We start from the raw sequence: 17,839 nt of genomic DNA, 5'->3' as shown, positions 1-17,839 counted from the left end.
CCGCTCTTCTTTTTTCTTTTCCTTTCAGTGGTAAGAGACTTCCAGGAATATATAGAACCAGGAGAGGACTTTCCAGCTTCTCCACAGAGAAGAAATACTTCGTTACAGGAAGACAAAGATGACAGCGTGATTTTACCTCTGGGTGCAGATACATTAACATGCAATTTAGGCATTCCAGTAGTAATAGTTTGTACAAAGGTTTGTTTCAGACTTTTAATTTTTGAATATTTTAATTAAAACAAATTGGCAGGTGTGGATTTGAGGCGGAAATACCTTTAAACTGGAGAAAGCATGCTGACTCTGAAATGGTTTGTTTGTACGTATGCTTTAAAAAAACCTCTTTTTTGGGGGTGGGAGAGCTAATTAAACTCTTCTCCTGGAACAGACCAACACTATTCTGAGCATTAAAACTGATCAATAAATGTCTGGATGTTGGGGTGCTATTTTATTTAAACTTCCAATATATTCAAAACATAATGGCAGTTGTAGAGAAAAGAACTCTTACTGTACAGGAAGAGAAAATAGATGAGGATAAAATCATGTCAAATTGGAAGTGGCTTTGTGTGGACAAAAGGTAGCTGTGGAATTTGTCTTACTAGTCTATGTGAATTACTGATGGGCGTATCAACAGAAGCAGGTCTGTAACATACATTCCAAAATAAATATGACATAGTGAACAGAAATGTCATCCAATTTATGGCCTTTGTAGAATTTCTCTTTAAATAAATCAACTAAGTTTAAAGAAATAATAATACGCAGTCTTATCAGAGATGGTAAATAGTTAGTGGGGGGAGTGGTTGTTAATCATTTGGGTGCTTTCTGCATTGATTATTCCTCAGTTGTTGGGGTGCTTCTTTGATCTTTCTTCTCTTGCAATAGGTGGTACTGCCATGGTAGTTATCTATGGTTCTGCCTTTTACTCATCATGGGTAAATTATTTTTCTGCCCAGATAATCTTGTGGCCGTGATACTGCACTGTTTAAAACTACCCTGCAGGGAGTTTACTCAAAATGGGATTCTTGATGTGTTCCATTATGCTTCTTTGAATTGTTATATAAAAGTATTTTGACAGTTTTTTTTACTTCAAGATGAGAAGTGATGGTGCTAATTTAATAAGGTGCTTAATGTGCAACACTACTTGTGTTTAACTTGACAGTGTGATGCCATTAGTGTCCTGGAAAAAGAACATGATTACAGAGATGAGCACTTCGACTTCATTCAGTCACATATTCGACGGTTTTGTTTACAGTGTATCCTTTTAATATTCAAAATGTAAAGAGAAAAATTGCATATCCTGTAATCTTAAGTGTGCAAATTACAACCAGTTTTCATACAATGTTAACACATTTCTTCTAGAAATTAGCCTGAGACTAGTTAGGAACTATTTTAAATAGAACTAGATTCTGGTATACTAGGCCATGTCCAGTTTGCTTCCTTGGTATTATAAATTACTGTGATCTTTTTTTACAGGGTAATGGAACAAATCTTGTATGCTGCCTCCCTTATGGTTTCTCTGACTTCCTTTCAATATCCCTTTCCTGATCAGCAGGGATCCTGGTTTTCTTTGATTTTAAAATTTTTAAAACCCAAAATCCATGATTTGATTTAAAATTTAAAGGTCTGCCTCACTTTCCCCTCCCCCAGCCTTCTCAGCCCTCCTGATGCCCCTCACTCACATGACAGCTCCCCAGCCCCACACAGACACAGGTACCCATCCTAGAAGGTAAGTGTGTGGTTGGGGGGACGGCGGCTCATGTGCTGCTGCCGCCTCGCAACTAGCCACACAACTCTACAGGCAAACAGTTATGGCTGCCGTGTACGAGCACCTCCCAGCTGGCACAGAGCTACTGTCGATGCTGCTGCAGAGCCATGCCCATGGAGCCAACTGGCTGGCCGGAGGGCGGTAGTGGTGGTGCAGTGGTGGCCACTGCACGCAAGCCACCTCCTCCACCAGCCAACCAACAAGGTAGCATGTGTGCGCCCCGCACATGGTGGCCGCCACTGCACTGTCAATGCTCTGCTGCTTGCCTGCAAAGCTGTGCAGCCGGCTGCAGGAAGGCAGCATGGGGCATGGTGGTGGCAGTGCGGTGGCAGCCACTATGTGCAAACCCCTTTGGCTGGCTAGCACGTGTGGCTTGCAGAAAGGAACCCCTGCCCTTGGCCCCCAGCCCTGCTTCTGGGAGTGGCCTGAGGTGGGGGGACGGGAGATGCTGGGATGTGCTGCTTGGGGGCAGTGGCGCTTGGAGCATCCCCTTACCTCCACTTACCTCCAGGGGCAAAGGGCGAGCCTGAGCCCTGCTGTGGCTGACTCAGAGGCTCAGGCCCCACCCTTCCTCCTCTTCCTCTGGGCAGGGCTGGGGGTTTCCTGCCCTTTCTGCAACAAGCTCTTGCAAGCTGGAACTGTGCTGGCCTGCAATAACTGCAAAAGCAGAGCATTGGCGGATTTCTCTGCTAAAAGGGGAAATCTGCATTCTCTCCAATTTAAAAACAGGGAATCCATGGTTTTCTCCGCTTTTCTTCCATGGGAAATGGAAAACCTGGTTCCCTGTTGATCAGGTAATTTAAGGACCAGGAGGCCACTAAACTTGGATTTTAAGGTATTCCCTGAAATGGTAACGTACCACCCCAAGAATTTATATATAATTCTATACAGCTGTAAGGCATATCATTCATTTTGACCTGACAGTGGTTCCAATTCTTTGCAATACGGTTCTGTAAATCTTAATAAATAAAAGGCAAGGGGTGTAATGGAAAGGCACAAAATTGAAAAGTGCTGCAGGGAAAGATCAATTGACTTTATTTCCTTTGGGCACATGTACATGATGTCCTTGTACAAGCTATTGCTATTCTTGCATTTGTTCAAATACCAGTAAAAGTACTGTAAATCAGCATTGTATAGTCATCTGACCTTGTTGAGAGAAGGTCTAAATGATGTTTTAAAATGCTAGTGGCATCTTAAAATATCCAGTGCCCTAGACTATACTTCTGACTAGCACTACAGCAAAAAGAAAATTTAAAGAGAATTTCTTTAGACCAGGGGTACTCAACCTCTGGCCTGCAGGGCTCTGAGTGGTCAAAATTTGGCAGCGAGGGAACAGCAGGTACTAATGACCACCTTCCCATTCTGAATTCCTAAAATCCAAGCCCTGCAGCAGATCAAAGCCTGTGTCATGCTCTCTTCCATCTGCATAGCGGGGGTTAGGGCTGGGACATGCCATTACCACCCTCCCCACTCCCAGCAGGGCCTGGTTGGGGTTATCAACCGCTGTTGGATGGGGCCTTGCCACACCCGCTTTGGGCACTAGATCGCAGCCACCAGCTGGATCCAGCCCATGGATGGAATAAGCACTACCCATCCAGCCTGCCACTGCTTTAGACTAGAAAGACTATAGAAAAGAATAACATACAGTTGGAAAAAAAATCTGAAGCACTAATCAGGCTTGGAACAATGCCCAACTTGCTAGTTTTCAACCTTAGGCTCCCAGTCTTGCAGCTGAGACTTGGCATGCTTGGTTGCAGAACTAGGATCCAGGGTAAGAGACTACAGGTGGGTGAAACAAAAGAAAGAAAAAAATGGCATCTAGTCAATGAAACAGTGTTCTAGTGTGTACAAGATTAATTTGCATATTAAACTTAAATTCCTCAAGTGAATGTCAGATTCCACTGGGTGGGTGGGTGGGTGGGTGTGTGTGTGTATATATGCCTAGCAGTTATGAAAAACAGTAGAGTTTCATATGCTGCAATGCACTTCTAATTTAATTTAGTGACACTTAGCTTCTAATCCCAGAGAATAGTTCTCAATTTCTCAGGCCACCTCTTGATTCTGTTAGAATTGCAACACTATTTTATGCTAATCTTTTAAACAGGCAGTCCTCGATATGCAACGTTTTGGTTTACAATGTTTCGCACTTACGTTTATAAATTGACACCCTGTTTCAACTTTATGATATCAGTTTCAACTTTATAATGCTTGATCCAATGCAATGCCATGCTAGTGAGCAAGTTCGCTGTGTCACTTGTTTCCCTTGAGAACATCTGTCCAAACTTCCTTGGACACCTTTGTTTAAGAAAGCAGACAAGACTCCAGAAAAACCTACAGCCAAGACGCCTAAGAAGACTCCAGCCAAAGTCCAGCAAAGTCACCTCAAAGAAGTCCTTCCAAATCAATATGATTGTTATTTACAATATAAGTACATGAATGTAGCTATATTACTCATCTATAATTGATCAAGTACAAAATTCTGGGGTATTTCTGGTGAAAATAGGGTATCAGGCCTTGGTTCAGGAACCAGTCCACCATTTATAACATTGTTTCTTATGAGAAAATTAGTTCCGAGTTGCAACGTTTCGACTTAATTGGTTCCTGAAAACCACGACTTAAGTGGATCTTAAGAGGACTGCCTGTATAGATTTCATTATCTGGGAGAAAAAAAAAAAAAGATGTAAGGGCCAGCATCCAGCTGTTCGAAGAATTCTCATTTAAATTTAAACAAACTAAGCCCTAGATTCCAAAGGACTTCACTTTATAGGGCATAACTGTCTTGTCTTCCATTTTAAGCACATTATGAGAGGAATCAAATGAGTTTTAACAGCTAGAGCCTCAGTTGACAGTTCTGAAGATACCAGCATTTCTCCTCCCCCCCCCCCCAATCCTTTTAATGCTGATGACTATACTGTGTGTTTTCTTGTGGGGGTGTGGGGCAAGACAAACAAATTACAACATTTTGTATCTCTGTTTAAATGAGTTTGTAGAGGTGATGGTGCTGGAAGTAGAGTTATCAAATTTCAATTCTGAAGCAGTTCTAAAAAAGTCAGTCTAACTTGTTTAACAGCCTTTTTGGTTCTTGCTTTTCTTTAACAAATGTACTCAGATGGGGCAGCACTCATTTACACTTCAGTAAAGGAAAATAAAAATACTGATTTAGTGTATAAATATATAGTTCAGAAATTATATGGATTTCCTTTTAATGTACCAGCTGTTGTTGTGGAAAAAGATGCAGTATTTATGTAAGTGAGTTACATTATCCATGTTTATTTAGTATCCAGTACAACATGTAAACAAATAATTGATATAGAAATAGCTTGGAACCAGTATGTTGTAACAAGTTAAGTGCAAGAACAGGCATGTCCTTTATTGACGGTTAATTTTAATGAATTGATGAGCAGTTGCAACTCTAAGGGGAAATGTAAACCCAGTTTTCAAAGTTGGATTTTAAAATACACTACTCACTATGAACACTTTCATTACTTATTTGCTCTGCAAAACATGGAACTACTCAGGCAGCAGTATTGACTACTAACTGGCATGGAGGAAAAGTTGTTAGACCTCTTGGTCTTTGGCTTTTAGCAGTGGTAGTACTTTGACATGTAAGATTGGATGAATGAGGGATAAACTCGAATGAATTTGAAGAACAGTGACTGTTTTTTGCCTCCAGTCCTGCAGGGTGGGATAATGACAAGAAGATAGGAATATTACATGAGAACTTTCAGACACTAAAAGCAGATGACAGTTTTGAAGATATAATAACAAAGCCTCCTGTCAGAAAGGTAACTTTTATTTCAGTATATTTAAAAGAAAAATACTTAGCAATCCCACTGAAGTAGTTTAACTAATCTCTAGAACGTTCCTTTTCCCCACTGTTGGTTATTTTCCATCAATTGACAAAACTTTGTCCATTCTGTTGCCTCTCCTTTTTTTTCAGTGAGTTCTCTAGATATTTTCTGGATAAATGGAAGCTAACAGTTTGCCACCAGCTGTTTGCCTTGTATTGTTTCTGTTCAACACTTATAGAGGAAGAAGGTTCTGTTTCTGCATGTAATAATGCTTTCCTCAACTAGCTTATTCTGCTCTGTCTGAGAGCAGGTGCTGACTCCAACAGCAAGTTTGGAAATGGCACCAAAACGAATTTGGGTTGTTTCTGATAAGTTGTGTGTCCTTATGGAGATACTTTAAACTGAATCTGCAGACTATCCTCTGTGTGATGCATATGTGACGATAAAGCACCACTTGACCCACAGGATCTTTACTCTCACTTTGAAGTCTGGAACACAGTGTAAAGTGAGACTTCTTTATGCATGGTCCATCATGAAAGCTCTCTCCAAAAAAGATGTGAGGTCTTCTGTTTGCTCCCCTCAGTCATCAGCTTCTCCCATAATAGGCAGAGTTCTCTTTCACCCAGTGCAGTTTTTTGTGGATCTTTCCCTCTTATCCTGACTAGCAGTACTTTTCTTCAGGGGAAAGATACCTGTTGAAAATTAAAGGCTGAACCCGAGGTCAATCTTGGAAGAAAGCCTCTTGAAAAATGAAACTGTAATCGGGTAAAGTATCTTCCAAGACGCATTTTATTCTTTCCACTAGATAGAAAGAGGAAAGAAAATATTGCCTAACTACTTGTGTCCAGAGCTGAACTCAATAGAGCTGCCATGGTCAAAATGTCAGTTACTTTTCCAGTCTCAAACTGCGTAAACTCAATAGCTTAATCAAATACTCATATCCTGAGGTAAACAGATTTATTGCTGTTATTCCTACCAAGCAGGTGACTTGGTCTGCTTTTAATAGCATTGATAGAGTAAAATGAGTACCTAGGAAACTCACTTAATGCATAGGGCTTCTTTCTCTTCCAAAGTGGAACCTGCAAATAACAAGTTGTTTCAGATTTGATTTATCCTTGGATTCTTTCACTTAGTATTCACTTAATACTTTAATTGGGAATATTGCAATAAAGGAAACAATCTTGACTTAATTGCTTCTTAGGTGTTCATGGTCATTGCCTGATATTTCCAGTGCAGTTGACCCATAGTGTGGCACAGGATTAAACCTTTATACATTTTTTCCATGCTCAAAAGTAAAGCTCCCAGGGAGCTTTACTTGAAAGGTACACTTGAAAATCAGAGTACCTTGTACCAGTGAACATTTGGCATCTTAAGTTAGTTTTCAAGTGGAATTTCCAAAAGTAGCTTTTACAAAAGCTAGCAAACTGAATGAAATGCCTACAATATAAGGGGGTGCACTATTAAAGAATGGTTGCTTTCATATAGTAGTTGGTGGTAGGTAGTAGAATGCAGGGATATTGGTTTTCTGTTTTACTGAAGCTTGTGATTTTATTACAAAAATGAGATGGATCACAAGTGTGGAGTGCTTTAGTTTTTCTCTTGAGTGCAAAAAAGTAATTTTAAAATAATTTCAAGAATTTCAGCTACAAATGTAAAGGAAAGATCAGCTGTAATGGTTTGACAGCATATCTGAAGCAGCTGCACTGTTAGCTGTCGGTTCTTTTTAATAAAAAAAAAATCCAGTGGAATATGGATTTGCTTTTTATTTTTATTTATGATGATGATGGTTGCTGCTGCTGCTGCTCATGTGTTTTATCACACTGGCTATCCAGGTAGCTTCTGAAATATTGTCAACTTTTGTGCCCAAGCTTCAAATGGGAGTGATGTATTAAAAAGCATAACCGTCTGTCAGTGCAGCTACAAAATTCAACATAACAGAAATGCCTGAGCCAAAATGTTAGAATTTTGGAATCAAGATGAGGCACAAGCTGTAATACCTGATCTCTGGACATGTGTTTTTGAGATTCTTAAATCTAAATCGTACACTTCTTAGGTTGCTACCTTCCAGTCTTTGAAGGGTCTTGCAATCATTCAGAGTACCTTTTGAATATAAACTGACCATCTTATATTAAATATTTAACTATACTTTCCCCATCTCACATCTCGTCTTTAGTTGTAATTAATAAAAACATTGGTCAAATAAATGCAGAAGTGAAGATATAACATACTTTCTAGTGTTTTTAGGTTGAAGACAATGTTTTGATTCCACTACACCTCTTTGCGCTTGGTCATACAATTAAGAGTTAAATACTCTCCCTTTATACCTACAGAATAGTATCCTAATTTCTCCGTCACATACATATTAGAATGTTTTTATATTGCAGTTTGTTCACGAGAAAGAAATAGTAGCAGAAGATGACCAAGTGTTTCTTATGAAGCAACAGGTATGTATGTGCCTTTCTGCTTTAGGCTAAGCAACTAATTATCCTTCTAATAATGTCTATTAATTGTTTTCTCTTGGTTACAGTTAAAAAGCTTACTAATAATATCTCTGATCTTATTTTTCAGTCTCAACTAGCAAAACAACCACCGACTGCAGCTGGAAGGCCAGTGGTTAGTAAAACTTTTTTTTCTTTTTATAAAATAGATAAATGGGACATTGAGTTTGCTAATAGGATGATGAAATATTAAGCAATCTGTGGGTTTTGTTTTACTAAAATAAATATTCAGACTTCTGTATTGCTCTAAAAAGACTTATTCAGTTTATTCGGGGACTGAGTGCATCTAAAGACACAGAAAGAAGTATTGACCAAGATTTTTAGATGAATTTCTGTAGTTAATGTCACTCTTCTAAGAACCTTTTTAAGCTTGAATTTGAGTGACTACCCTGGTCTTCTGTAAGACGATGAAAATCGCGTTTTCTCCCTAGAGTTCATTTCCCCTGCTGTTTGCTTCTCTAATGACTTTCCCCACATTTTGTGACAACTTACTTGCCTGCAGAGTTGGGTGTAGCTTCTCCATGATCTAGGCTAGTGGAGGCCACACTTTTGACAGGCGTGCCATAAATGAGCCCTCCCTGAGTGCCACTGCTATCCCCTTCCTCTGTCTGATGTGCTTCTCTGCTTTGTTTGCTGCCCTGCCTGCCACTGCGCGACCTGTTCCCTTCCCAATTTGCCATGTGCCCTACACAGAGGCTGCTAGTATCCCCTGTAGCATGCGTACTGCAGGTTGGCCACCCCTAATCCAGGCAGTGCAGAGACTTGACACCTGACAAGGTGTTCCCTTTGTATGCCAGTCTGAGGAACTGCATCACACCTGTACTGCTTCCATTTGTGGTCTAGGGTCATTAATGGAAATATTAACATTTGGAACTATGTATGTATGTACCCACAGGGCATGTACATCTATGTCCCCAGCATGTGTTTACTTAATGGTGTGATGGGATCTATTATTCCCTGATCCCAACAGTCACACTTCCTCTCCTACCATATGTGTGGTAGGATGTGTAATTTTGGGGGAGCCAAAGTTGTGCTGTTACTACTTGCCAGTGCAGGAGGAGCCTGGCAGAGTGATCTTGGGTTCCCCCTACACCAGCAAACAAAGCTGGGTGTCTAGTGAACTTATGTGACTGAGACCTGATAGTCAGCTGATTATGGGTCCCAGCTTCGGGTCTGCACTGAAATATTGTCCCAGAGGCCTGCAATGTAGCATAGTGGGGAACCCTGCTATACATGTTTAGTTTAAGGTGCTATGGGAATGTGTCAAAATTATTGCACATACTTGTGGAACAATTCTGTGGCTTATTTCTTGTTTTATTGTACCATTAATTACCTGAACATGTAGCTGGGTTACTATAACTGATTAATTGCATCTTAAATATAATGAGTACCAGGGGCTTAGAGCATGTAACATGAAGTCTGTAAAAATATGCATATGCAGCATTTCACTATTGTATTACAGTATAAAAATAACATACCGTAAAAAAATGGAATATAATTAATTCAGTTTCTATAACAGACATTGAATATAACAGCAGTTGAGTATTTTATCTTGTGCTTTGGCTTAGGATGCCTCGCCAAGAGTTCCCGGAGGATCTCCTAGGACCCCAAACAGATCTGTAACATCCAATGTTGCCAGCGTTACACCTATTCCTACTGGGTCAAAAAAAATTGATCCTAACATGAAAGGTAATTTTTTTGGTAGGCAGGGATATTGCAGGTGGAATTTTTTAAGTAAGCGGGCAAAAATATCTTTGCCCTTCATTGTACTGACTTAGTGTAATCAGCATTTCTTTGGAGAATGTAGCTTGTTTGTTTTTTCTTACTGTAGCTGGAGCCACAAGTGAAGGAGTCCTTGCAAACTTCTTCAACAGTTTATTGAGTAAAAAAACTGGTTCTCCAGGAAGTCCAGGCGTTGGTGGTGGTAGCCCTGGAGGAGGAGGGGGTACTGGAGTTGCTGGCAGCAATTTACCAGCCTCAGCAAAAAAATCAGGTATGATTATTCATAAAGCATCATCTGCAACTTTGTAGAATCCTTTTTACTTCTAGCATTTAATATTCGGTAAAATGTATGTATATGTATCTTGCTACATTTTACCGAATATTAAATTATATATATATGTATGTATATAACTTGTCACAGCATTATAGTCTAAAGGTCTTGAGCATGGTAAAATCTTTTTTAAGAAAGGTCTGAAGAGTGAATCTTCCAGAAACATTATGAAATGGGAACTGTTGACTCTCTCAATGCCCGACAGGGTATGTTAAAGAGTAACTGTAAAAATTGCTTCATAGCTAAATGCAGATGAGGAACCTGCACATAAATATTTAATTTTGTGGAAATTTTAGATAATGGATTCTACTGTACTTGGCCTGTTTCTCTCTGGAGTTAGTATACAAGATAACTTGGGTGCAATTTGAATTTAGTGCTCTATTTCTTTTGTAGAATGGATTTTAATCTTTTGTAATGTACCCAATTATATTGACAGCTAATATGGCACTAATATGAAACCTTTATTGCTGTTCATTAACAAGGTTACAGCAATCCTTAGGGGAGGAAAATACTGTTCTAAGAACTTTGTTTCTGTTCGTAATACAAAATTTCTGATAGTTCCAAATAGTGGAATATTTGATGTAATATCTAAAATCTAGGTTAAGGTGTGTTGGACGCAAATACAGTACTGGTATGTAGGACTAAAACTTAAGATTTTGGCTGGCTCTGCCATCATCCTTTGAAATTTTAAGTTTAAAAGTGAATTCTTTACTAAAAATTTAGCTTTTATGAAGACCTACTGTGTGCATGGGAAAGGAGGGTTGTTTTGTTAGTGTTTCACTGTTCACATCCAAAATGTCTCTTTAAGGAATTGACAGCATTTCTTTTAAAATCTTCATGGAAAACAAACAACTTCAACTCCATTTGAAAGCATACCACAAGATAGAGCTACATTTACATATAGCTTATTACAGTGTAAGGCTTCTTAAACAGGGAAAAGTACTGTCTGAAAGGCTTAAATTTCCTTTAGCCTGCAGTTGTTTAAAATGCAATGACTGCTTGTGTAACTTGAATTTACAAGTTCTGTGTCCCTTAGCCTTTGACTTGGTTACAAATTCCCAAACATTTAAATCCAGCAGGTGGTCACTAGAGCAAAACAGTTACTGGAATTTGTAACTGTTTTGCTAAAGTGATCACTTGCTGGATTTAAGCGCATTTCCTTTACAACTGATAGTATTGGTCCTCTCTCAAGAGGATTAAATTATTTCATGCTGTTACCCAGCTGTGTAAGATGGAGTTGTATCTGTGTGATTTTTACCCTATGATAAATGGCTTATAGGATAAACCATCACTTTAATCACTCATGCAAACTGGGTATTGAAATACAGTACTTTAATGAAGAATACACTATGATATGCTCTATAATTTTTAAATGAGATTTTTACTATAATGTGAATTGATTTGCAATGTATACTACAGCCAGGGCCTGTAAAACTATCGGTTTTATCTGTTACTAGTCATTTTTGTACGAATTCACAACATGACCTATGCACATATGTACAGTATACCCTTTAAATGTTGTCTTCAAGCTAAATGCAAAGCTACTGGTCGTTAGTAATAAAAAATTTAAGAGCAGCAAACATCTTGCCTTCAGAAAACTTTTACTGTCCATAATACTGTGTTTTGGGATAAGTGTTTTCTGCAGTAAGCTTTTACATAGCTTTGCTGAATAGTGGTAGATGTGCTTAATGGAAGACTTACTAATTTGGTTGTAGAGGAGAAAAGTTTCTAAAATGATATCAAATTTGGAACGGTGTGTGGTTATGGAGTAGGGCAGAAATACAGGAGAATACGTTATCTCTACCTATCTATGATAGGATAGAAGCCAGTGTAACAATGGACTGTCTCCAAATAGTTATTGCCTTGGTCTCTTATTCCTTTATCCTTTTAGTGTCCAAATTGGCTGTTATGCAGGCTTAGTAGTCTTTTTCCAGTGCCTTCTGTCTTTTAATTCTTGCCTGTAGAATGCACTCCAAGTACTTTGTTTTTATTCTGAAAGCATTCTAGTTCTCAGCTATTTTCTTTTATTTCCCAGCAGGCAGTTAGAAGGGATAACTAAATACAATGTAACCTTATAGAAGTTGAGAACTTTTACACCAGGGGTGTCCAACTTTTTTGAATGTGGGGCTGGATCATGAACTTATCACCCAGTGGGCCGGTGAGCCATATTCAAAGACCTCACAGGAAGCGGCATCACATCAGGAAGTCCTACTTGGAGTGCATTTTACAGGCAAGAATTAAGGCATGTGACCTTTGACACCAATGAAGTTGCAGGAAGTGAAAATGAAATGTGGTTTAAAATCCAAAATAAAAACAATATAAAAGCAACAATGAAATAATACCAAACACTTGACTAAAATAAACACTTTCACTTCTACTCACTTCTCAATGAATGAAAGAAGCATAATGCAAGTCAACAGATCAAATGTGGAAAAGATATCAGCCAGAGTGGAAACTAATCAAAGCAACAAAATACGGGCATTTTTGAGAATAATATTCAAGATTTATTGAATTAATAACTTGTTAGTAACACATCTTTAACAAGTTGAACCCCCAATCCCACACACAGAGAAACAGAAGCAAACAATCCAAACACTGGACAGTATCTTTACAAAGATTTTTACCGGCTCCAAATTTATGTTGGAGCCCAGATCTTTCATGCTCTGTTCTTGAGCATATTGTTCAGTCTTAAACGAGCATACAGCACAGCTGCAGGGGACTCGGCCACAGCTTTTCCTCCCTGGTGCAGCCTGGCCAGCCCATCCTGTCCCCTGTCAAGCGGTGGCTTCCCCACATGTTGCTGCACTTTCCCCCTACCTGCGCCAGCTGGTCCCAAAAGGCAGGAGGCTCCACCGCTGCTTCTGCTGGCCAGTGCCAACCCAGCTGGGCATCCCCAGAAGCATGTGGGAAGCTAGCTTCAGCCACATGCTGCCCCAGATGGGATGGGCCTAGTCAGGTTGGCACCAGCCAGGAAAAGCAGCGTGCAGCTGAAGCTGGCTTCCTACGTGGTGCTGGGGACGGGAGAAGGCCGGCCAGGTCAGCACCAGCCAGCAGAAGCAGTGGCAGAACCATGTGCTGCTCAGGACTGACCGGCACAGGCAGGGGGAAAATGCAGCTGAGCCCCTCCCGCTCCAGCCAGGCTCGTCCCGTCACTTGTCCCATGCCACTTTTTTCCTGGCTGGTGCTGACCCAGCCAGCAGAAGCGGCGGTGGAGCCATGTGCTGCTCAGGATGGGATGAGCCTGGCCAGAGGGGCAGGGGCTCAGCTTCATTTTCCCCCTGCCTGTGCCAGTCAGTCCCGAGTGGCACATGGCTCCACCGCCGCTTCTGCTGGCTGGTTCCAACCAGCAGCACATGGGAATCTGGCTTCAGCTGCATGCTGCTCTGGATGGGACAGACCTGCCTGGGTTGGCACCAGCCAGCAGAGGTGACAGCAGAGCCATGTGCTGCTTGGGACTGACCAGCCCAGGTAGGGGGAAAGTACAGCTGATCCCCTGCTGCTCCGGCTGGGCTCATCCTGTCCCGAGAGGCACGTGGCTACTCCTTTTCCCACACACGCTGCGTCGGCAATGTCAAGCTGATGCAGTGCGTGTGGGAACCTTGTCCCTTCCCCAGCTCTTCAGCAGCCATTAGGAAGCTAAAAGTGGCCTTTTAACATCTTATCTCCACTCTTCCAAGAAAATTAACTTTTTTACTGCATAAATTGGACATCTTCCTGCAATCATAAATACACACTTGCATTTATCTTTTATCAATTGTGGTGCCTTATTCTGTAGCTTCTGAGGTTTTTAATTGGGTTGATTTGTATGTCACAAGTCATATAGTGGCTCTTCAGTTAATATTGTTTCATCCACTTCTGACTCGAGAGTGAGTACTAGTATAGAAAACAGGTTGGTTTTTTTTTACTCTGCGCATGTATCTTGATCTGTCTGTGTAGCTACATTTTAAAGATGGGGGACATCCATTGTAGTGGTTATGAATTAGACCATTATTTTGTGGGTTGCGTTCAGCTGAAAGCTCTTAATCTGTCTATTCTTGTATCTCTGTATGTGGAACTAATTTTGCTGTAACTACATATTAATGTAACAGAATGAAATCATTTTTACTTTAGCTCCAGAAGTGTGCATAACACTTAAGTGTGAAGAAGCCCTTGCAATGATGGGAATTATGAATCATTCTGATAATGAGTCATGTTTAAGTTTGTTTTTTTTTAAACACAGATGATATGGAAGATGATGCTAACATACTAATATATGAACTCTATTGTATCACCGATCCTGCAGTGAAGGTCACTACACATTTCTAAGCCAGCTCCCAAATAACTAGATTGTGAGTTTTAGTCCCTGGAGTTGGCAGCCTACAGCCTGTGGGCTAGATTCAGCTTACAGATGTGGAGCTTTGGCAGTGGGGGGCTTCGTCTGTGGGTACCTGCCTCTGGCCCATCCTAGGTCATTGTGTCCTACATCTGGAAAAAGTTCCCTATGCCTGTACTAGCCTATTAGAGAAACATGGCAGAAGGTGCAGATTACAGTACTATATTTTTCTCGCATACCACATGCACACTTGTTTTGGGAAGGTGTAATGTAGGAATTTTTTCCAAAGTCCTTGCTGACTTTGTGACAGAGTAGTAAGTCCCTATGGAACATTAGTGTCCAGGAAGTATGGGATCCCAAGAGACAGTCTGGGCGAGGCAGCCGGAACTTCCTGGTGTGGGACTTCTAGGAAGTCACTGCTGCCTCACCTAAGCCATCTCCTGGAATGCCATGTTTCCTGGACTCTGTTCTCAGGGGACATACTCTGTCCCATGAAGTTAGGCCTTAAAACCTTACACGGGCAGTTGCAAAATTTGTTACTCTTCTGTTGTAAATAGTTCTTTATTATACATTCCTGTAAATAAGTGTTTCCACACCACAAGCCTCACCAAGACACTACCAGCAACTTGCTTGCTGCCTCGGGTGTTCAGCTGTTGGCTGAGAGGATTATCACAAGACAGCAGCGTAGCATGCATTGCTTCCAAGCTTCCTGCTTTTCCACGTGAGGAAATTGGCTTCCCCTCTTAAGACGTGCACCCCAATTTGGGGGTGGGGAACTGATTTTTGAGGGGGGGGAGGGGTCTGTAGTATAAAAGTTAAATCTGGTGGTTTCTGTTTTCTTACTGATGACTTGGTCTTGTACCGTTGCAATACATTTGAAGTGTATAAGTAAAGTGGCAAATGAGCTGTAGTAAGCAAGGAAACCTTAAATGTTTGATTTGAAGGATGGTCTTAAGAAATAATGTGGTTGTGGGAAAAGTACCTTCTGTTTTTAAACCTAACTCCTATGTACTCTCTTTTTTTTTTTTTTTTTTTTTTTTTTTTTAATAGGCCAAAAGCCAGTCTTAACAGATGTTCAGGCAGAATTAGACAGAATTTCACGAAAACCTGAACTGGTCTCTCCTACAACACCTACGTCCCCTACAGAAGGTGAAGCATCTTGAAGACACCAAATAAAGCCATTTATTCTGTTTCTTTTCTGGGATAATTCAAACTTGCCTCTGCCTCTTCCTTCAGTGACTGGAACTAAGGAGCTGAAATTCCTTTTTTCAGAGAAGGACAAACAATTATCTTGATCTTGTATGTTGCCCAACTTCACAAAAGGGAGCTGTACAGATGGGGAAAAATACCACACCGTGTTGGACTACTGTTAACAGTGCAATTTGACAAAGAATTAGCTAATTCCTGAATTTTGTTGAAAAGTCTATGTAATTCTGTAATATTGCAAGTATGTCCACTTAATCATATACTGTTTAAAGGCTGTCTAGAGTTGGAAAATGGATATGCAGCATGGGCACTTAATTTATATTGGTATCCCAAACTATTCTAGTTGAGTTTAATGCAATCTTAAACAGATTTAACTTCTTAGGGGGAGAACTAGTTTTGCTGGAAAGGAAGATAATCATTTGTTATAATTTTGCGCACCAGCAATAAATTAAGTAAAAATTTTAATACTTCATTTGGAATATGGCTGCAAATGTATTTGATCTCATGTGAGATTTATGCAGCATCCAAAAATTTTGGCTAAACTTCCGTTCAAGAATAATTTTTTTAAGTATTGGCCAGCTTATGGGTTTGTTTATTTTATAATTTCCGACACCGAATAAAAGATGTATAAAGAGAAAAGCAGAGGTTAAATGTACAGATTATCAGTATCCTGATTTTTGTCTATAATATATATGGCTCAGCCTTAACATCCCCCTTGTTTCCCACACAAGCTATGGTTTTTAAAATCAGTCATCAAAACTGTAATTGGTTAATAAAGTATTCTCTGCATTCAAATTTCAATAATTCTTATTGCCTTCTGTTTGTATGTTAATTGAAAAACTTAATTTATTCATTTTCAAAGGCTAAATACTTAATGTTCAGCTTTTGTTCTGCTAACTGACACTGGTTCAGCTTTAAGCCTTCCTAAGATTTGCCACTGTCAAAGAAACTGAGTCTGCATTTTGACAACACCATCTTGTGCTAACATTTTTAGGAGTGAAGCAAACTTGCCAGATTTCTGTCATTTATGTGGTTTGTCTACACAACACAGTGCAACACTACTGGGATGTTAGTTTCCTTCAAATGCTTTTTTTAGTAACTTTCTAAATAAGCAAATTGTGTATAGTATACCTAGAGTGTGTGTGTGTGTGTGTGTGTGTGGTTGGTTTGGTTTGTTTGTTTGCACATGCTTCCTCCCTCTTCCCCTCATTAGTTTGTGAGCGATCTCTCTCATATTGAGTTTATGGTCTCTAGTTTTTCTTAAAGTGACCAATAAATACTAATTCTTTATTCAACTGGTTCTATGGGTTGGCTTTTTAAAAGCTCAACTAGTAAGCTTTTAAGCAAGTTACTGCAGGCAGAATGTAGTGCTATGTAAGTACTTGACCTAGCTCGGGTACAAAAAGCTGCATAACCTTACTAGCATGACTACACCTCGGCAAATATGTCCTCTTCCTAATTAGTGTAGTGTTCTACCCAAGGTAATAGTGGTACAGAGTTTTCACTGTGTAGTGAAACTAAAAAATGGACAGATAGTAGTCTGATCAAGTGGGGTGGTTTTATATATTTGTTTTTTTTCTGAAATAATTTTGCTAAAAGTACTGGTGTAATAGAATTTTCTTTTCAATTCCAGTCTTTCCCAATAAAACTTTTTAATGTTTACATCCTAATATTATTGTTGAGTCTAGTGATATTAGGCATTGAAGTTCCTATTTCCTGTCACAACCCAAAGTTGTGGTTTTTTGTTTTTGTGTGCTTCGGCACCGCTAAATTATGTTCCCGCCAAATTGCAGCTTTTTTGCACGGTAGAGTGTTTTTTTCTGCTGCAATAGGAGAACCCGCGTGCAAAAGAGTATTTCCTGCCGTTTGTAGCCTTCTTTGCATGGTGCATTTCTTTTGCATCATAGTGATGCACGGTGCAAAGGAGTTCCCGCCATTTGTATTTAGATTCGTGCCACATTATTGGCCGGTTCTAAATGTAGGCATACGTGGTGGCTAGCTATTGGCTTGCTAGCCGTACAAAAGGCTTGGGTAGTTTCTGCCCAAGTCAGAGAGAGAGGAAACCTGGAGAGATACAGAACTCACCAGGAGGAGGAGACTTTGCGCTGTGTGAAGATCTCCAAGCGATGTGGACCCTTGCGGACCCAACGCACCTTTCTTAAGCAGGCAACGGAGGTCCGTTTAGCTTCTAGCCTCTCCCCGTCACCGAGCGCAATC

General features: G+C 40.1%; 1 protein-coding gene across 1 annotated transcript in view; it reads left to right on the top strand.

Annotated features, from left to right (window-relative positions):
* Nucleotides 1-16,423, top strand: part of DYNC1LI1 (dynein cytoplasmic 1 light intermediate chain 1) — a 29,477-nt gene extending 13,054 nt beyond the window's left edge. Inside the window, exons 4-12 of the mRNA XM_025211777.1 lie at nt 29-198; nt 1,157-1,250; nt 4,872-5,007; nt 5,436-5,547; nt 7,938-7,997; nt 8,122-8,166; nt 9,620-9,740; nt 9,883-10,044; nt 15,467-16,423. Coding sequence (XP_025067562.1) covers nt 29-198; nt 1,157-1,250; nt 4,872-5,007; nt 5,436-5,547; nt 7,938-7,997; nt 8,122-8,166; nt 9,620-9,740; nt 9,883-10,044; nt 15,467-15,579 — 1,013 coding nt within the window. The 3' untranslated portion in view covers nt 15,580-16,423. The remainder of the gene's footprint in view (nt 1-28; nt 199-1,156; nt 1,251-4,871; nt 5,008-5,435; nt 5,548-7,937; nt 7,998-8,121; nt 8,167-9,619; nt 9,741-9,882; nt 10,045-15,466) is intronic.
* Nucleotides 16,424-17,839: the final 1,416 nt, after the last annotated feature.

The sequence above is a fragment of the Alligator sinensis genome, unplaced genomic scaffold, assembly GCF_000455745.1.
Source record: "Alligator sinensis unplaced genomic scaffold, ASM45574v1 scaffold181_2, whole genome shotgun sequence".
Taxonomy (NCBI): domain Eukaryota; kingdom Metazoa; phylum Chordata; order Crocodylia; family Alligatoridae; genus Alligator; species Alligator sinensis.
This window is presented reverse-complemented; position numbering and strand designations above follow the sequence as displayed.